Genomic DNA, 22,523 nt, shown 5'->3' with positions numbered 1-22,523 from the left:
AAATCAAACCTAGAATCTTATCCTGTGACTGGCTGAAACCAAATTGAACTCCTAGCCTTGTAGGGTATCTACTGTTAAATTCAGGAAAAGGAACTGGATCTTGAAAGTTGCAACGAGGACATGTGGGGTGACCTCGATGGAGCTGGGTACACTGAGCCTCTAAATTCTTTTTTTTTTTTTTTTTTTTTTTTAAAAAGTCTTGCTCTATTGCCCAGGCTGGAATGCAGTAGCACAAATCTCAGCTCACTGCAACCTCCACCTCCCAGGTTCAAGTGATTCTCCTGCCTCAGCCTCTCAAGTAGCCATGACTACAGATGTGCACCACCTCACTCAGCTAACTTTTGTGTTTTTAATGGAGATGGGGTTTTGCCATGTTGGCCAGGCTGGTCTCTAACTGCTGACCTCAAGTGATCTGCCTCCCTCACCTTCCCAAAGTGCTAGGATTACAGGCATGAGCCACAGCACCTGGCTGAGCCTCTACATTCTGATGAGTTGTCTTTGCCAGTAGAAACAGCCTCTCTATCATCTGAGAGGACTAACCGAGTATTGCCTGAGGAAACTGTAATAGCCTCCCCGGAGGCAGCTGCCATGCAAGACAATGCTAATTTCCCTCAGGATCCACCTCTAACATCCCTCATTGCTTCTAAACCTATAACCAGACTCCAGTCATAGAAAATGCCCCTAAGGTGAGGTACTAAGTACGACCCATTAGGAAGTTTACCACAGTTCACCACACTCCAAGACTACCTGAGTTTTCTAATTTACACGGACAGAAATCCAGGGAACATGTGTGGGAATGGATATTAGGGTGTGAGAAAATGAGAAGGAACATAAAGATGAATTGGGATGAATTTATTGATGTAGACTCACAAAGCAGAGAGTCTGCATTGAATGCTGCCTTTCAGGGAGTTAGAAAGGTGTCTAACAATTTGTTCGGTTGGTTGACTGAAACGTGAACCAAAAGGCAGCTCACAGTGAGCAAGCTGGAAATGCAGGGCCTATCTCAGTGAAATGCAGGGCCTATCTCAGTTTAATCCAGAGAAAAGGATTCAAAGTCTGAGGGAGACTAAAATGTTAGAGTCGATGTGTCACTTAAGACCTACTTACTCACCCTGGAAGAATCCAGAAAACACACTTTTCACCAAGACTGTAAGAGATAAGTTTGTAAGGGGAGCCCCAGCATCCTTGAAAAGCTCTGTGATTGCTGTTATCTGAAGGCCAGACCTTGGAGTAGGAGCTATGGCCACTGAGTTGGGAAACGTAAATGCAATGAAAGTATCAGATCCTAGGTGATAAGAAAGTGCCAACATTCAACCACAAAAGGCAAGGTGGGCATGGTTACCATAATGAACAGCAAAGTCAAAGCAGCAATCAGAATAACCTGACCCATTCAAAAACTTATGGCATTGGCTAGTTGATCACACTGTTTCTGTCTAGAGTAGAAGGAAGATAGGAAGCTTGCTATAGTCTTACTTGATCTGTACAAGTAAGAAAATTCTAGGCCAAGTAAACAAAAGTCCAACTTCAATCATAAAAACAAAAGTCACAGCCTCTTAATCAATTCCTTGACTTGAGCCAGTTTACAGAAACAGAAACTCTCAAATAAAGGCGGGGTAGGTCTCCCTAAGGAATAACCCCCCCATACACTGCCAAAAATTTATATTATTAATCATTATTCCAGACATTTCCAAGGGACCTATGGCCTTTTACCAGGGCAATTATTATGTACTGAATGTTTGCATACCCCTTCAATGTTTATATACCCCACAATTCATCTGTTGAAGCTCTAACCCCAATGTGATGGTATTTAGAGATGGGCCCTGTGGGAGGTAATCAGAGTTAGGTGGGATCATGAGGATGGGACCCTTATGATAGGATTGGTGGCCTTCTAAGAAGAAGAGAGAGACCTCTCATGAAGAATCAAATTGACTGGCACTTTGATCTTAGACTCCCCAGCCTCTAGAACTCTGAGAAGTAAGTGCCTACCATTTAAGCCACACAGTTTACAGTATATCTTGTTAGAGCAGCCTGCTATGGTTTAAATGTTTGTCCTCTCTAAAATTTATGTTGGAATTTAATTGTCATTGTGACAGTATTAAGAGGTGGGACCTTTAAAAGGTGATTAGGCCATGATGGCTCTGCCCTCATGGATAAGATTAATATTATTATAAAAGGGTGTGTTTGGCCCCACTTTGTCTCTTGCCCAACCATCTTCCCTCATGTGATGACTCAGTAAAATGACCCTCATCAGATGCTACCACCTTGATCTTGGACTTCAAGTCTCCAGAAATGTGAGCCAATAAATTTCTGTTCACTATTAATTACCCAGTCTGTGGTATTTTGTTATAATAGCACGAAATAGACTGAGACAGAATTGATCAGAATAAGACACTGTGCACTGAGAAAACAGAAATAATTAGACCTTTCAAGAACCTCCCCCTATATCTGAAATGATAATTCAGCAGACCCAAAATATCACTGTGGTCAACAAGTCAGAGTAGGGGCTTATGAAAGTCAGGTGATTGATGAAGTTTTACCTCAAGTCCATCTCACAGCAGGCCTAGTGGGTCCCTAAACCCACCTTGTGGGTTTTTCCCCATAGTTCCAGAATGCATAATTGAAACAGACACACTCAGCAACTGGCAGTGGTACCACCACACTCGTTCCCCGACCTGTGCAGTAATGGCTATTATGGTAAGAAAGGCCAGGTGGAACCCACTAGAACTGACTCTACCTAGGAAAATAGTAAGTCAAAAGCAATATCACATCTCTGGAGGGAATGCAGAGATTCGTGTCAACATCAAGGACTTGAAAGATGCAAGGGTGAGGACTCTCATCACATCTTCATTCAACTTGCCTATCTGGCCTGGTCTCCAAACTAGACAGATCTTAGAGAATGATAGTGGATTATTATAAGCTTAGCTAAGTGGCGACCCCAACTGAAGCTGCTGCACCAAATGTACTTCATTGCTTGAGCAAATTAACACATCCCCTAATACACGGTATGCAGCTATGATCTGAAAAATACCTTTACCTATACCCATCCACACAGCCTACCAGAAGCGGCCACTTTCACCTGGCAAGGCCAGCAATACACCTTCACTGTCCTACTTAGGAGGAATATCAACTCTATAGTTCCATGTCATAATTTGGTTTTAGAGATCTCGATTGCCTTTCCCTTCCACAAAATATCACACTAGTCATTGAAGACATTACGTTCATTAGACCTAATAAGCAAGAAGAAGCAATTACTCTTGACACTGGTAAGATATTTGCATGACAGAAAGTAGAAAATAAATGTGACAAAAATTCAGGGGCCTTCTACATGAGTGAAATTTCTAGATGTCCAGTGGTGAGGGGCATGTCAAGATATCCTTTCTAAGGGGAAGGAGAAGTAGCATCTGGCCACTCCCAAAACCAACAGAATGGCACAATACTTGGCAGTCCATTTGGATTTTTGAAGGTAAAATGTTCCTCATTTGGTTGCCTAACTCTGGCCCATTTACCCAGTGACCCAAAGAGCTGCTAATTTTGAGCTGGGCCCAAAACAAAGGGAAATTCTGCAATAGGCCCTCGCTGACAGGCAAGATGTTCTGTTGCTTAGTCCACCTGATCAAGCAGATCAAACAGTGCTTGAAGCAGCAGTGACAGACAGAAGCAGCAGTGACAGACAGAAATGTTTAGCGCCTCTGACAGTTCCCTATAGGTCAGGTGCAGTGCAGGCGTTCAGTATTTTGGAGCAAAGCTTTGTGATCCTCTGTGAATGACTACTCTCCTTTTGAGAAACAACTATTGGTCTACTACTGGACCTTAAAGTAGAAACTGAACATTTAACTGAACATCGGCCACCAAGTTACCATTCAACCTGAGCAGCCCATAGTAAACTGGATGTCATCTGACTCACCAAGCTACAAAGCTGGGCAGTGCAGCAGCACTCCATCACGAAATGGAAGTGCAACGTATGTAACTGGGCCCCACCAGGGCCTGGAAGGCACAAGTCACATAAAGGAGTGGCCCAAATGCCCCTGCTCCCCATTCCTGCTACACTACATTTTCTCTCCTAGCCAGCACCTATGACCTGGGGGGAATTTCCTACCCATCAGGTGACAGGAGAAAAGGAGACAGGGACCTGGTTTGCAGATGGTTCTACATGATATGAAGAACCAAAAGTGGATGAGTGTAGCACTACAGCCCCCTTCTGGGTCATCCCTGAAGTCCACCTGACTGTTCACTTTCCGTGGAAGAAGAAATAGCCAGACGTGATTATATACCAATTTATGGGCTATAGCCAATGACTGGGTGGTATGGCAAAGATATTCGTGTCCTATGTGAATATTTGCCAAAGGGTGATCTCAGCAGAGGAGAATTTTAATAATCAAGTAGAGAGGATGACTCATTCTTTCCCCAGCCGCCTATTCTCATCCATGGGCTCTGAACCAAGTACTCACAGTGGCAGGGTTGGCGGTGTGCATGGGCTCAGCATCATGGACTTCCTCTCAACAACTGAGATGGCTATTGCTGCTGCTAAGTGCCCAAATTCTCCAGTAGCAAAATCCAATCCTGAGTCCCAAATATGGCACCATTCCCTAGGTTAGTCAGTCAGCTGCCTGGTGGCAAGTTGATTATATTTTTCTCTTTCCATCATTAAAAAGGCACTGCTTTGTTCTTACTGGGATAGACACACACCCTTCATATAGATTTGCCGTCCCTGTAACAACACTTCTGTGAACTACTAAAACTACTTTCTGTGGATATACAGAATTCCGCTCCCCCCACCATCATCATAATATTCTACACAGCACTACTTCAGACCAAAGAATTCACTTGATAGCAAATGAAGTAAGGCAATGGGCCCATGCACATGCCTTACCATGTTCCTTCCCCACCCTCCTGAAGCAGCTGGCTGACAATACAGTGGAAATGCCTTTTGGAGACTCAGTTACAGTGCCACTAGGTAGCAATACCTTACAGTGCTGGGGCAAGGTCCTCTAAAAGGCTGTATATGCTCTCACTCAGCAGCCAATATCTAATGCTGTTTTTCCCACAAACAGGATTCATGTGTCCAGGTATCATGGGGTAGAAATGGGAGGAGCACCACTCACCATTATCCATAGTGACTCACTAGCAAAATCTTGTTTTCTGTTCCCATGACTTTATACTCTGCTGGCCTAGAGGCCTTAGTTCCACAGGGAGGAATGCTACCGCCAGGAGCCGCAACAATGATTCCACTGAACTAGAAATTAAGCCGGGGCCCAGCCACATTGGCTCCTCATACCTCCGAGTCAACAGGCAAAGAATACAGTTTCTATGCCAGGTAGAATTACTGATATGAACTACCAAAGGGAAATTGGACTACTACTCCACAATGGAGGCAAGGAAGAGTATGTCTAGAATGCAGGAGATCCCTTAAGGCATCTCTTAGTATTACTATGCTCCATGATTAAGTTCAAGTTCAATGGTAACAACCCAATCTAGGCAGGACAGTTTGGGTCACCCTAACAGGTAAAGAACCACAGACAGCTAATGTGCTTGCTGAAGGCAAAGGGAATACAGAATGGGTGGAAGTTAGTTATAAATACCAGCTACAATCACGTGACCAGTTACAGAAATAAAGACTGTTTCATTAAGAATAGGTGTGTGTGTGAGAGAGAGTGTGTGTGTATACATATACACATGTATTGAGCAAATAATGTTTTCATTCCTTACACCTTTATCATGCAACATAAGATCTATTGACTTGATATTACAATATTTAAGTATTGTTAACTTTATATCCCGGCATTTAAGTTAAGGGGTATCAAGAAGACGAATAAACATGACTCAAGGACTTTACCTCCTTTTCTGGGAAAGAGGTTAGTGAGGTTCTAGTTGTATGCAGGATAGTGGTATTATATCATGCTAGGTGGAACTATGCCCTTAACAAGGTCCACATTTAGAGATTTGGTATAGTTTCAGAAGGTAACTATGGGTTTCAAGTTGACAAGGAGTGAATTTTTGATTAGGATTAATTTTACCCCCTGTAGTAGGGTTAATTTGACTCAACCACAGAATCCCCAGATATTTAGTCAAACATAATTATGGATGTCTCTGTAAGAGTGATTCTGAATGAGATTAACATTGAAATCCATAGACTGAGTAAAGGAGATTGCCCTCCCTATTGGAAGTAGGCCTCATCAATCAATTTTAAACTTGAATGAAAAGGCCAATCCTCCCTCAAGTATGAGAAAAGTCTTCCTGAAGGCCTTTGGGGTGAGACATCAGCTTTTTTCCTGCCTTTGGAAATGAACAGAAACACTAGCTCTTTCACGGTCATGAGCCTGCCAGACTTCTAACTGGAACTATACCATCAGCTCTACAGGGTCTCCAGATTGCTGACTCACCCTGCAGATCTGACACTTACCAGCCTCCATAATCACATAAGCCAATTCATATATGGGCTTATGCTATTATGCAGGATTTATTACATGAATCTAATATATCAGATTCCTCCAGGAGAATATATTAGATTTTCATGTGATAAATATGTAATATGTTGCATATTTATTATATATATAAATAATACAGTATACATAAATATTACATTCATGTAATAAATCCTCCAGATTACATATACAGTAATATATCTATAGTAATGTATCACTTAACAACAGGGATATGATCTGGGGAGTGAATTGTTACGTGATTTTGTCATTGTGCAAACATCACAGAGTGCACTTAAACCTAGGTGGTATAGCTTACTACACACCTAGGCTATGTGGTACAGTCTATTGCTCCTAGGCTACAAATCTGTACAGCATGTCACTGTACTGAATACTGTAGACAACTGTAACATAATGGCATCTAAACATAGAAAAGGTATCTACACATATCTAAACATAGAAGAGTTACAGTAAAAATACAGTATTATAATTTTATGAGACCACTGTTGTATATGCAGGTATAAGACTGTATATATAAATGTGCAACACAATGATTCCATTTCTCTGGAGAACCCTAACTAATACCAGAGAGAAATCAGTCAAGACTGAAGAGGAACAGAGGCCTTCTGTTCAGACTTATTTGAAAAAATTGAAATAAATAGAATACTTGATGTTTCTAATCAACTCAGGGCACAATCAGGCCACTGGTTAACAATATAAAGGTCAATTAATGGAAACTACATAGGAAACTAACCAGACCAAAAGAGAGAGATGAGAGACAGGGAGAGAAAGAGAGAGAGAGAGAGAGAGAGGGAGGGAGGGAGAGAGGAAATTAGTAACTCTAGAAAAAACAAAAGGCAGGAAAGTAATTATAACTTACTATATAGTTTAGTTGTGAATAGCATTAATGTGGCCACTATACAATACATATTCAACACTGCCCTAACTAAAATTACAATTAATCCATATTGGGAGGATGGAGAATGGAAATGAGCATAGGTATAATGGGAAGAAAACTATCTTACCTTCTATAGTGAGAAATTAATAACTAATGCCTAAAACAAAAAAAAATCAAAATGTAACATGGCCAAGAGATTATCTAAAGACCTAGCAGAAGTTATCAAAAATCTTAGCCAAAAAAGGCAAAATTTCCTCAAGTGATGGAAACACTGGGTGGGAACAGTCCTTATTTGTTCATAGTATGCATTACATAGTAATGTGGCTCTTTATGTGTATGCCTTTGATAAAAATAAGAACTTTCAAAAGAAAAAATACATAAATTTTTTTAAATCCTAAATATCTATCAGTCAGAGAATAACAAAATCATGATCGATCCATTTATCTAATGGAATACTTAAATGTGCTAAGATATATCAATATAGATGAATTTCAAGAACATACTAAGTGAACAACTCAACATTATTAAAACTAGAGGATACTATGTATGTATCTGTGTGTGTATGTTATGCCAAACATAAAAAGATATAGACAGTAAAAATAAGAAACATCAACTAAATCTGTGCATATTAAATTCATAATCATGACTGCCTCCAAAGAAGGAAGAAAGGAAATATGATGAGAAATAGGAGAGCCTCAACTTTATCAATAATGTTTCATTACCTTTTTTAAAAAATCTAAATCAAAAATAATATCAAAACAACCAATAATAAATGATGATAACTTACTTGAGCCAAAGATGACTTGACACTGAGCATCATAATACTGGCACATGCCGTTGTAGCAATAGGCTTTGTTATTCTGGCAAGGATATCCATTCTGAATAAAAACATCTGGCTGACAGAACTGAGAAGAACCATTGCAATACTCTGGAACGTCACACTCACTGGTTTTTCCTCGGCATAAAGTACCTCCTGGAAGGAACTAGTGAAATAAGATTCAAATTAAACAAATATATCAGGGCAACGTCCACAAATTAATCAAATGTGAAACCACAGCATTTACATCCATAAAGCATTCTAACAATAACAGAAGATTAACCCAATAGAAAAATGAACAATGGCTAATAGGCAATTCATGTAAGTTGTAACCATGGAAAATGAAGAAACAAGACCTCATTTGTAACTAAAAGAAATGCAAACTAAATAAAAATGTAAGAACCCTTTACACCTATTAAATTAACTAGGAGTATAGCGCTTGCTAGCAACCAATATTGGCATAAGGAAATAAGTATTTGATAACACTGTTGGTAAAAATATAGACCGGCACATTTGGAAAAGATAAATAAAATGTATATTAAAAACTTACTTTGAATATTCTGTACCAGTGATTTCTCTTATAAGTAATAATTGGAAGCAATCAAAATGTCTATCATTAGTTGACTAAAGAAATTATGATATAACCGTACAGGTAATACTACTTATATAACCATGTATAACAGAACTACTACTTGAATGGGAAAAAAGTCTATGGTGTCATATTGAAAAAAGCAGGTAGTAAAAATACATGTATCTGGGCTTACCCACTTAAAAACACACCTACACACATACACTCACATTTGTATAGAAAGAAGTGATTATGTTAACAAATTATCAACAATGGTTACCTGAAGAGTATAAAATGATAGAAGCTCTTTCATTCTCTACTTTCTATACTTTGGTGTTATTGAATTATTTCTAACAAGCATATGTTACTCTAAAAATCAGAAAAAAATGTTTCTACTTAGAAAACAATCTCAACAGACCATTTAATATAAAAGACTGTGCTTTAAAATTATACACAAGTGTCATAAAAAATTTTCCCATGACCATAAAATAAAAAAAGTGTTCACTTGGAGATATCCAAAAAAATTTTTGATATACACAGATATTCTTTTTCTTTTTTTTTTTTTTTTTGTTCCCAATAGGGAGGAATTCCTTACCCGACAGTCTTTACAACAGTCACCATATGCACACTCAGCAAATGATTTAAGTTTACAAGTATTTCCTTCACAGCAAGGGTCCGATTCACATTCCTGTGAACATAAAATGACTGTCAATAAAGAAATTAGTTACTGACATTATTATTCATTAATAAAATTCTTATCTCACACCTAAAATCTACTTCATACTAACATGATTATAGTAGTTATTCTCCAGAAACAGATGCTTACTATCCCTCTGGATTTAACAGTGTCTCTTTAACTGCAAGTATTTAGGTCTCAACATATTTCAAAGGACAGAAATCACATAGTGTGTGCCTTATTTAGTCTGCTCAGAATGCTATAACAAAATACCATGCGCTTAAACTACAGAAATTCTGGAGGCTAGAAATCCAAGATCAAGCTTTCCACTATTTCAGTTTCTGGTGAGGAATCTCTTCCTGGCTTGCAGAGGGCTGCCTTCTTAGCATGTGCTGACATAGCCCTTCCTCAGTGCATGTGTGCAGAGAGAAGGCAAGTGAGATATATGGTGTCTCTTCTTTTAAGGATACTGATCCTACCAGATCAGGACCCCACTCTATGACCTCTTTTAATTTTAATTACTTCCTTAAAGGCCCCATTTCCAAATGTAGCCATACTAGTGGTTAGGGCTCCAACACATGAGTTTTGGGGAAGCACAAACATTCCATCCATAACAGTATGTTTGATGATCACAGAGAGGTTAGCATCCATAAAGGCTTCATGCTCAGGGTCTAACTACCCTGTTGGGTGGCTCTTCACCCTAGCTGGAAACTCTTTTTATCTTGCTTGCTTCTTTCACCATACTTTGGGCCGCCATAGCTCCTTCTTACCACCAAACTCCCACCCACAGAGACATCTTCTGTGTTAATATAGCAATGTCAATGTTCTGTTTTTTATTCTGTGGTACAGCTTTATAAGATAACACCACTAAAGAAAACTGGGTGAAAAGTACATGGGACTCTATATTATTTTGCAACTTCTGGTCAGATTATAATTATTTCATAATAAACATTTTAAAATAAATGAACTTTAATGTACTTCTTGAAATATACCCAAAAAAAGTCAAAATGCATCATGGAACTAAATGCAAAACCTAAAACCATAAAACTTGTAGGAGAAAACCTTTGCAACTGTGGAATAGGCAAGAAGTCCTTAGATATGACACCAAAAGAAGAACCGATAAAATGACAAATTTATAAAATAAACTTCATCAACACGTAAAAGTTCTGCTCATCAAAAGATACTGCTAAGTTAAAGGCAAGCTACACCTTGGAAAAAATATTGACAATCTGACAGAGAACTTGTATCCAGAATACACAAAGTAGTCTCAAAACTCAACAATAAGTAATCAAAATTTTTAAATGAGGGGAAAGAGTTGAACAGTTATATCACCACAAGATAGCCTGATGGCAAATAAGCACATGAAAACACGCTCAACACATCATTAGTCACTAAGAAAATGCAAATTAAAACCTCAATGAGGCACCACCTTACACTTAATAGAACGGCTAAAACTAAAAAGACTGACCACATGAAGTACTGGGGAGGATATGAAAGAATGAGAACTCTCATACACTAAGGATGAACATGAGAAATGGTATACAATCAATTACTTTAGAAAACAGTTTGAGAATTTCTTGAAAAGTTAAATATACCTCTACCAGCTAACCAAGTCATTCCACTCTGGGGCATTTACCCAAGAGAATTAAAAACATAAGTTCACATAAAGATCTGTACATGAATGCTGGCCAGTTCAAAAACACTGCAGGACAGTGGTTTCATGAAAGAACAGGGAATCAGGAAATAGACAATGTATATAGGAACTCAGTTTATCATAAAAGTACCATTTTAAAATGGCTCCACAATAATTGATGGTTAGTGGATAAGTTTAATTTCTAAGCTTACTCCACATGCCCCCTCCTCAATTAAAGTGTTAACATAAAAAATATAAATTAAAAAAAGCTAAAATGATTTGTGGAGGGACTATGATGATGATCTATAAATAGGAATACTAAAAGCCAGATCAAGATACAAATTTCTGAAACCATTACAGGAAAAAAATTACTAAGTTTGCCTTCATTTAAATTTTAAATTTCAACATAAAATATAACCTATGAAAAGTTAAATAAGCTATAAAGAATATTAGAACATATATAAGGAGTTATGTCCATCTTATATAAAGAGGCCTGAAAATCAATTTAAAAAAAGATTCAATGAACCAGCAGAAAAACTGACAAGGAATACATAAAATAATTCAGAGAAGAAAATGATGTCTATGATCTATAATCACATGAAAATATGTAAACTAAAACAGTATCTTCTTATTTTTTAACTCATTAGCTTGCCAAAAATAAGACAACCAATATTATCCTGTGCTGGTAAGACTGTGGGTACCCAATGACATAATACACTGTTGTCGGAAAACAACATATTAGCTTCTGATAAAAGTTAAAATGTACATGCTTTTAGAGCCAATAATTCTACCTTTATGTACAATATATCTTAGAAAAACATTTGTATATATACATATGAGGTGTGTATATTTATATATATATGAGAGGTATATACAGGATGTATATGCAGCACTGTTTCTACACTAATTATAGCAATTTATTAGAGTCTGGTTAAATAAATCATAGTACTGGAATACTATTCAGCAAATTAAAGCATTATGTCTACATAATATAATGATACAGTAAAATGTCCAGGATATTGTAATAGAAAAAAATCTGCACACAACTGATTTTAAGTCAATTTTAAACAATATTGTCTGATTTTATTTACGCACATAAATAAAAGCCAGAGTGGTATCACCAAGATGGGAGAATACAAAGTCCTGGATTCTCCTTCCTCCAACAGGCAGTGCTGTATACACCCCATGTGTATATATACAAATATTTCTCTAAGATAGTTACATAAAGGTAGAATTACTAGATCTAAAAGCATGTGCATTTTAACTTTTATTGAAGGCTAACAAATTTCCTACAAAAAGTCGGCAATGCAACAGTAACACACTAATCAATTCCCTTTGTGAGAAACCCAGAAACTAGTTAAGAGGACACTACATCCCAGGCAATTGTAAAACCAGCTACATTGAAACCAGTAGGAAAACTGGAGATACTTTCTCACCACAATCCCAGCCCACGGCACAACATATATGATCAGGAGGAAACAGCTCTCAGCATGTCCCTGAGGAGTGAAAGAGTTGGGCCACACATCTAATATTACACAGTTTTTTAGAGTGCTGCCTGGGGACTATCTTCTATCTCATCTGCCTCTGAGGACATTAGGACCTGGAATATATTAGGCCCCTGGGGGGTTTCAGAGAACAAAGGTGGCAGGTTAAAGTAGCATGTGGGTACTTGCCACAGCTCCTCACCCTGTCTCAACACAAAGCAAATGGACAATAATAAAAAGGAAGCTCTTAGCTTCTCCTGGAGGAGGACCACATATCCAATGCTACAATTTTTCTAGGAGCTACCCAAGGACACTCAGACACTTGCCACAGTTCCTCTACCCAATTTAACACAGTGATTTAAAAAAAAAAAAAAGAACACTTCCAAGCTTTTCCCTGGAAAGAGAAACAGTTGGGCCACATGCTACATGTTCCAACTTCTCCAGGGACTGCCCAACATATTCACTTCTTTCTCCCCTCTCTTGGAACACTGATGGGCTCCCGCATAGTGTGGACACCAGGGGGCTAACAACAACATAAACAGCAGTTTTAACAAACATGAAAGTTTGAGAGGCCCAAAAAAGCGTTGGCCAGGTTAATTAGCGAAGGTCTTCTCACTAATTTGGGGGCCGAAGAATACACTAACTTAATGGAAGAATGCAGCAGAGGAGTTCAAGAGCAGATCAGAGCAAACAGAAGAAAGATTCAACAAACTCAAAATCTGGTTACTTTATCAAGTCAGAGGAGCAAAAAGAAAAAAGAAATAAAAGTGAAGAAACTTAAGGGACTTATGAGACACCATCAAGAAACCAATATATACACTGTGGTAATCCCAAAAGGAGCAGACAAAGAAAAAGTACCAAAAAGCTTATTCAAGGAAATAATGGTTGAAATTTTCCTAAATCTGGGGAAGGAAATGGACATCCAGATGCACATTAAAAGTAAAATACACCATAACCAAGTAAAATTTATCCTTGGGTATAAATCGGAATGAAATTTCATATACAACCTTATTATGTTGACAGTATTTTCCTCTATTTTTAGTTTGTTGAAAGCTTTTTGCATGAAAGGATATTGAATTTTATCAAATGCTTTTTCTGTATCTATTGAGATGATCATGCAATTTTTATTCTTCATTTTGTTATTGTGTTATATAACTCATTAATTTTTTTTTTTTGAGACAGGGTCTTACTCTTGTCACCCAGGCTAGAGTACAGTGCTGCAAACACAGCTCACTGCAGCTCTGGCCTCGTGGGCTCAAGTGATCCTTGTGCCTCAGCCTCTTGAGTATTTGGGACTACAGGCATATGTCACCATGCCTAGCAAATTTTTATATTTTTTGTAGAGATGGGGTTTTGCCATGTTGCCTAGAGAGGTCTCAAACTCCTGGACTCAAGAAATCTGCCTAAGACTCCCAGAGTGCTGGGATTACAGGCATGCACCACTGCACCTGATCTCATTAACTGATTTTTGTATATTGAGTCATCCCAATTTATATCCCAATTTATCTCAGTTCAGACATTTAGACATATAGACCAATGGAATAAAGAATGCAAAAATAGCTGGGCACAGTGGCTCACTCCTGTAATCCCAACACTTTGGGAGGCTGAGGTAGGCAGATCACAAGGTCAGGAGTTCAAGACCAGCCTGGTCAACACGGTGAAACTCCATCTCTACTAAAAATATAAAAATTAGCCAGGCACAGTGGCAGGCACCTGTAAGTCCAGCTATTTGGTAGGCTGAGGCAGGAGAATCTTTTGAACCCAGGAGATTGTGCCACTGCACTCCAGCCTGGGCGACACAGCAAGACTCTGTCTCAAAAAAAAAAAAAGCAAGCAAAAATAAAAACCCACAATGAGATCACCTGATCTTCAACAAGGATGCCAAGAAAAAGAATGGCGAAAAGGTAGTCCCTTCAACAAATGGTCCTGGGAAAACTGGATATCAACATGCAAAAGAGTGAAATTGGAACCTTATCTTACACTATAAACAAAAATCAACTTAAAATGAATTAAAGACTTAAACATAAGGCCTGAAACAGTAAAACTCTTAAAAGAAAACAGAGGAAAAGCTTCATGACATTGGTCTTGGTAATGATTTCCTGGATATGATGCCAAAATTTTAGGTAACGGAAGCAAAAATAGACGAGGACTATATCAAACTAAAAATCTTCTACACAGCATAGGAAGCAATCAACAGAGTGAAAAGCCAAGTTATGGAATAGGGGGAAATATCTGCAAACCATCTATCTGATAAGGGATAAACTTTCCAAATATGTAGGAAGTGTAATAGCTCAATAGCAAAAAAAGAAAAACTATAACCTGATTTAAAATGAGTTAAGTATCCTAAGTGACAGAACTCAGAAGCAGAAAGTCAAATACTGCATGTTCTCACTTATAAGTGGGAGCTAAGCAATCAGTATTGATGGATATATAGAGTGGAATAAAAGACAATGGAGACCCCAAAAGGTGGGAGCATGGGAGGGATGGCAGGGCTGAAAAATTACCTATTGGGTACAATGTTCACTATTTGAACGATGGGTACACAAGAAGCCCTCACTTTACCAATATGCAATATACACTTGTAAGAAATCTGCATTTACATCCCCTAAATATATTAAAATATTAAAAGAAACAAAAAATAAATTAAATTAAGTGAGCCTAAGACTTAATTGACGTTTCTCCATGAAGACACACAAATGGCCAACAGGTATATGAAAAGATGCTCAATGTCACTCAGCATCATGGAAATGCAAATCAAAACCACAATGAAATATCACATCATACCTGTTAGGATTGTTATCATGGAAAAAACAAGAGACAACAAGTGTTGGCAAGAATGTGGAGAAACTGGAACTCTTGTGCACTATTTGGAAGAATGCAAAATGGTGCCACCACTATGGAAATATTATGAAGGCTCCTTCAAAAATTAAAAATATAACTACCATGTGATTTAGTAATTCCACTCTGGATACTTATCTACAACAAAATCAAGATCTTGAAGAGATATTAGCATTCCTATGGTCACTACAGCATTATTCACAGTAGCCAAGATGTAGAAACCGCCTAAATGTCTGTCAACAGTTGGATGGATAAAGAAAATGTGGTAGATTTTAAAAAGTACATGTATACACACATATACACACATACAATGGAATACTACTTCCAAAAAAATAAGGAAATCTTGTTATTGCAACAACATAGATGAAACTTGAGTATACAATACCATGTAAGTGAAATAAGGTAGCCACAAAGGACATAATACTGTGTGATTCCACTTATATTAGGTATCTAAAATAGTCAAGTTCATAAATGCAGTGAACAGAATAGTGATTGCCAGGGGCTCATGGAACAGAAAATGGGGAGTTGTTGATCAACAGATATAAAGTTTCAGTTATACACAACGAAAAAGTTCTAGAGATGTTCTGTACAACATTAATACTCAGACTTAACAATATTGTATTACACATTTAAAAATCTCTTACAAGGGTCAATTTCATGCTAAGTATTCTTACCGCATTAAAGTAAAAATAAATCCTAAAACAAGCTCAATATTTATAAATGTACCTACTGTATACTGTATATAAATGTATGGAAGAGTCTAAAAAGAAATACATCACTCTTATAAGAAAAGAAAGTAAAAGATTTATGGGGGAAAAAAGGTGTGTAAGGTTGCTTTTACTTACTATTTGAATTTTTTTTTTTTTAAGCCAGGGTCTCACTCTGTTGCCTAGACTGGAGTGCAGTGATGCAATCATAGCTCCCTGTAACCTCAATCTCCAAGGCTCAAACAATCCACCCACATCAGCCTCTGGATAGCTAGAACTATAGGCTCACACCACCATATTTGGCGTTTTTTTTTTAATAAGAGGCAAGGTCTTGCTATGTTGCTCAGGCTAGTCTCAAACTCCTGGCCTCAAACAATCCTCCCACCTCAGCCCCTCAAAGTGCTGGGATTACAAGCGCGTTCCACCACGCCCAGCTCTACTTGAAACTTTTATACCAAAAAAACACCCTGTGATATTTGAGGGAGAGAAAGTATTTTTTAAGAGTAATTTTGTAGTGAGAAAGCTCAAGAAGCAAATATAGACTACTATTTGAGTAAGTTTGCTAGTAAAGTTAGAAGAAAACAAGACTAATAAAATATTTCAGGAAGAAGTTGAGAATGCCTAGAAAGAGAACGGTCTTAGTCATCCTGATGGCATCTTAATTTAGAAATTAAACATAACTCGCTTAGGTCTCATTTTCCTCATCTGTAAATGGGACTATTAAAACTACCAATCCTTAGGGTTATTATGAGGGTTATACTGTGTAAGATACGTACCAAAAGTCCCTGACGTGCATCAATACTGCCATAAAAGCCCAACATAGCTCCATTATAAGACACATACTACCTTTCTGGAAAGCAAAGTTACCTGGTAAAATGCAGACATGGTCAGATAGGGAAGAAAAAGATGCACTAATGGAGAAGATTGAGAATACAGTAGAGAACTTAACACACAGTTGAACAAGTATCTTTCAAACTTAATGCAAGGCCTAGGAGAAAAGGGCTCAAGCAGGCCATGTTGAGAGGAGCATGGCTAAGTATGACAAGGAATATGGCTACGGAACAATCCTAACAAAGATGGGCATGGGTTTAGAACAATGAGTATGCATTAACAGGTCAAAATGCTAGATATCAGTATATACACTGAAGGTTAATAAATGGAGAGTGCTACTTTGAGTAGCAAGAACTTTGAATATTGAAGGACTCTGGAGGATGGGCCAGTTCCAACTCATTTTTAAAATTAGTCCAGCTAAATAAAAATTTCTGCAATGGCAATACCAGAATGGTGAAAGCTTACAAATAAAGAGCCAGGTGAAAAACTGATTCATTCGTTAAAGTAAAAAAATAACCTAATAACCATAAAAAAAATCATAGAAGACAGCAAAAAAAAAAAAAAAAAAAAATAGAGAATAAACATGGCACATTCCCTGACTTCAAAACAGATGGCACCATTAGTCATGCTCTGAGAAGATGATGACCAATCCCTGGAACAAAGCCACACAAACAAAATAACAATCCTCATTGTGCCACTAAATTTTACTTTAGCTCCTATGCCAGAGTTGCCCAAAACAAGCAATTTTATTTCTTGCATATATCGTGGCAATTTTACGAAGCAAAAATCAAAAATTAAACTGACCTTTGGAGTACCACAGTCACACTCTTCCCCAGCGTCCACCAACTTGTTACCACAGAAGGGAGCACTATAGGCTTCATCAGGCTTTGGAATATTAAGAAGGCAGTTTCCTCCTTTATTTAAAGTTAACTTCTCAAAGTCCTCTGCACTGCAACTGCTAAAGTTTCTGGAACCTCTATAACAAACATTAAGAAAAAGATCTTATGTCACAGTGATTACTCACTTTGAAAATGTTAAGTCATATCTTTAACCTACAAAAAGTGAATATTTTAAATGACAGAAAAGAAGCTAATAAAAGTGGACATAAATGAGAATTCATGTCTATTCCTGATAAATACTGAACATTACTTCAGCTACTATATAAGAATTCACTAATTACAATATATTGTACTTCCAATAAAATATATTTAAAACATAACACTCACATTGAAATACAAAATGATAATTCTCAGTATCCGAAGAGAGTTTAAAAATTATCTAGCCCTATAGAGAAAAAGTTTTACTTATCTAACATAGTAAAGGTTCTTAAAATATTGGAAGCTAGCTGTATGTTGTCTCATTTTCTATTCTGAAGGATAACATTGTTATGCTCACCCATGCCTATTATCACATACTAGGAGCTCTACAAAAATAATGTGAATGGGCAACTCCAGTTCAGATGCACACCAGTCATCAAGAGGCAGACTGCACAGTATAGAATGTCAACTACTCCTATATGATAAGTTTTCAGTTTGAGCTTTAAATATAATAACTTTTATGATAATTCCTGGGAACCAAGGTTAGTACTTTGAGGGTTAGTTGGCCTTTAAGAAATTATCCAACTTGAGGTACGTGGGATTTTACCTGGGACTTTTTTAGCTACTGTTTTACTCAATAACTACTTTCAGATAGTCCCACAGGCTATTTTCACCTTTGAAAACTAGTGGAAAATACACCTATACACCACCTATATCTTTGATGAATCCACATCACATTAAAATTCTATTTTATTTTTGCTTTTGTAGCCTGAGTTTTTGGTGTGATATCCAAAAATCATTGTTAAGGCCAATGTCAAGGAGCTATTCTTCAATGTTTTCTTCTTAGAAAGTTTTATGGTTTCAAGTCTTACATTTAGGTATTTTATCCATGTTGAGTTGATTTTTGTGTATGGTGTAAGATAACGGTCCAACATCATTATTTTGCATATAGAAATCCCAGAACCATTTATTGAAGAGAACTATCCTTTTCCTATTGTATCCTCCTGGTACACTTGTCAAAAATTAATTGACTACAAGTTTGGATTTGTTTCTGGGCTCTCTATTCTGTTCCATCGGTCTAGGTGTCTGTGTTTATAGTACTACTATACTGTTTTGGTTACTATCGCTATCAAACTGAAAAGCTCTGCACAGCAAAGAAAACAGCCAACAAAATGAAAAGTCTACAGATTGGGAGAAAATATCTGCAAACCATATAACTTATAAGGTATTAATATCCAAAATATACTTTTTAAAACTCATACAACTCCATAGCAAAAAAACAATTAACTCTGTTTTTAAAATGAACAAAAGACTTGAATAGACATTACTCCAAAATGACATAAAAATGGCTAATAGGTGCATGAAAAGGTACTCAATATCATTAACGATCACGGGGCCGGGCACGGTGGCTCATGCCTGTAATCTCAGCACTTTGGGAGGCCGAGGCGGGTGCATCACAAGGTCAGGAGTTCAAGACCAGTCTGGCCACGATGGTGAAACCCCGTCTCTACCAAAAATACAAAAATTAGCTGGGTATGGTGGCGGGCGCCTGTCATGCCAGCTACTCGGGAGGCTGAGGCAGGAGAATCGTTTTAACCCAGGCGGCAGAGATTGCAGTGAGCCGAGACTGTGCCACTGCACTCCAGCTTGGGCTACAGAGTGTCAAAAAATACATATATAAATAAAAACAATCAGGGAAGTGCAAATGAAAACCACAATGAAATATCACCTCACCCCTGTTAGGATGGCTATCATTGAAAAGACATGATGGCTGGGCACAGTGGCTCACACCTGTAATCCCAGCATTTGGGAGGCAGATGCAGAGAGATGACAAGGTCAGGAGTTCAAGACCAGCCTGGCCAACATGGTGAAACCCCGTCTTTATTAGAATACAAAAATTAGCCAGGTGTGCTGGCACATGCCTATAATCTCAGCTACTCGGGAGGCTGAGGCAGGAAAATCGTTTGAACCTGGGAAGTGGAGGACGCAGTGAGCCAAGATCGTGCCACTGCACTCCAGCTTAGGCGACAGAGAGAGACACTGTCCCAAAAAAAAAAGAGAGATAGTAAGTGCTAGTGAAAGTATAGAAAGAAGGAAACCCTTGAGCACTGTTGATGGGAACATAGACGGTTGTACCCATTGTGGAAAACAATAGGAGTTCCCTAAAGAAATTTAAAAAAGAACTATCATATGACCCAGCAATCTCACTTTTGGGCATACACCTAAAGAAAATGAAAACACCACCTCATAAAGATGTCTGCACTCTCCTATTTTCAGTGCAGCATTAGCCAAGATATGGAAACAAACCAGTGTCTGGCAACAGTTTTATAAGGCTGATTATTATTCATCCTTATAAAAGGAGATCCTGACATTTACCACAACATGATGAACCTGGAGGATGTTATGCTACATGAAACTAGCCAGACACAAAAAGAAAAAAATCTTGCAGGACTTATTTCGGAATCTAAAAAAAGAAGTAGAATACCCAGAGACAGAAAATAAAACACTGATTACAGTGGAGGCAGATGAAATGGGAGATGTAGGTCTAATACAAAGTAGCAGACATGTAGGGCAAAGAAGTCTAGAGATCTCAGGTACAGCATGGAGACTATACGTAAAAATCGTATTATATTCAGGATTTTTGCTAAGAGGATATTTTAGGTGCTCTTTGCCACACACACGCAAAATGGGCAACAATGTGGAATGATGGATGTATAAATCTGCATGACTAACCATTTCACAATCTATATGTATATCAAAACATGTACACTTTAAATAAACACAATAAAATTTATATATTATATATAGTTGTATTTTTTCGGGAAATTTGGTACTCTGAATCTCTTTTTCATCAGTTTGAGCAATGGTACCAGAGTAGCAGCAGGAGTGAAAGCTATGTTGCATTATAGTTAATGAAGGAGCATCCCTATTTATGGCTGGGTTTTTTGTACCTCCAAGGAACTCTAAGAAACATATTTTTTGCCCTGAGTAGTCATGTTAAACTCTTCTTTGCTAACTGGTCTCCAGTAGAGTTGATAGTACAGACTCCTCCCTCTTGGATTGGGATGCAGTCTGTCTAGAACATTTTGGTACTGTTAACTATTTGACAAAAAAAAAAAAGTCTATAGATGTGGGATACAGAAGGATTTTAAAAGACTGACTGGCAGAGAAGGAAAAAAGAAAGAACATGAACAATCAATGGTTTGCAATAAAAGAATAGGCAAAGGCAAAATTCTGACTCATGGAAAGAAAAGATTTAACATAAGGCTTCTAACAATAACAGAAAGACCTGTCTTCCTTATTCTTTTTCTTGCTACTAAAAATAGTGTGGGAAGGAGTCCTTTTGTGCAATATCAATCAACTAGTCATTCAACAAACATTTACTGAGTATCTATTATGTACAAGGCATTCTTCTTGGTGCAAGGGATGAAACAGTGAACATAGCAAAAAATTCCCTGCCCCTGTAAGGTTATGATTATGATTCAGTGATTTACTTATACAATAAGTAAATTAAATAGCATATCATAAGGTAATGAGTGCTATGTGGGTGATAAGCTCTGCAGAGGAAGGGATGCTTATGATTTTAAAAGAGCAGTCAGGACAGGCACCTCAAACATGTGAGAGTTCAATTAAAACTGGGTATCTGGGAGGAAAACATTACAGACAGAAGGAATAGCAAATGCAAAAACTCTAAGTTAGAAGCTTTCCTGGCAGCTGAGTCAGTGAGGAAATGAATCATGAGAGGTACAGTCAGCAAAGACGGGAACCGGCCATTGTAAGAACGTGGCTTTCTACTATAAGTGGAATGAGGAAGTTGGAAGGGGGGGGGAGACCATGGAAAGTGCTGAGCAGGAGTGACATGATTTGACTAACGTTGTAATAGGACCACCATACTTGTTCTGTTAAGGAGAAAGACCACAAAGAAGGCTCTTATAGCAATTCACTAAACAGATGACGACGGACCAAAATGATAACAGTGGGAGCTGTAAGATGTGGTTGGATTGTTTTTGTTTTTAAGGAACAGCCATTAAGATGAAGAGTGAGAAAAAAGAGAAATCAAGAATAACTCCAGGGTTGTTGTCCTGGGATACAAGAAGGAAGGAGTTACCATTAACTCACATGGGGAAGACTATGGGTAGGTCAGATTTTAGGACGACTTTAGGAGGGACCACAGGAGTTTGAGGCTATTAGACATCAGGTAAAAATGTCAAAGCAATATATAATGATTATTTGATAAACAAAGAAGACTGCAGTTTAAACACAGGCTTCTAATTGTTTTTTATTTTGTACTGTTGATCTTTAGTTAATAAGTACAGTACCTGCCACAGAGTACACATGCAATAATGTTTTCAGTAGGAGTATATTTAATAATGTAACCTCAGTGCTTTGGGAAGCTAAGGCAAGAAGATCACTTGAGCCCAGGAGTTCAAAGCCGCCTGGGCAACATAGTGAGATCCTGTCTCTACAAAAAATAAGCTGGGCATGGCGGTGCACACCTGTAGTCCCAGCTACACAGGAGGCTGGGATAGGAGGAGTTTAAGGCTGCAGTAAGCTATGATCATGCCACTGCTCTCCAGCCTGGGAGACAGGGCAAGACCCTGTCTCCCCGGGGGGG

General features: G+C 38.0%; 1 protein-coding gene across 1 annotated transcript in view; it reads right to left on the bottom strand.

The window, feature by feature from the left end:
* Positions 1–22,523, bottom strand: part of ADAM9 (ADAM metallopeptidase domain 9) — a 118,273-nt gene that overhangs the window by 53,375 nt on the left and 42,375 nt on the right. The window contains 3 exon segments of the mRNA XM_037741412.1: positions 8,105–8,300; positions 9,298–9,390; positions 17,676–17,847. Of these exon segments, the coding sequence (XP_037597340.1) occupies positions 8,105–8,300; positions 9,298–9,390; positions 17,676–17,847 (461 nt within the window).

Source organism: Cebus imitator, unplaced genomic scaffold, assembly GCF_001604975.1.
Source record: "Cebus imitator isolate Cc_AM_T3 unplaced genomic scaffold, Cebus_imitator-1.0 Scaffold5, whole genome shotgun sequence".
NCBI lineage: Eukaryota > Metazoa > Chordata > Mammalia > Primates > Cebidae > Cebus > Cebus imitator.
Note: the sequence above shows the minus strand (reverse complement) of the source record. Positions and strands in the feature narration are given on the sequence as shown.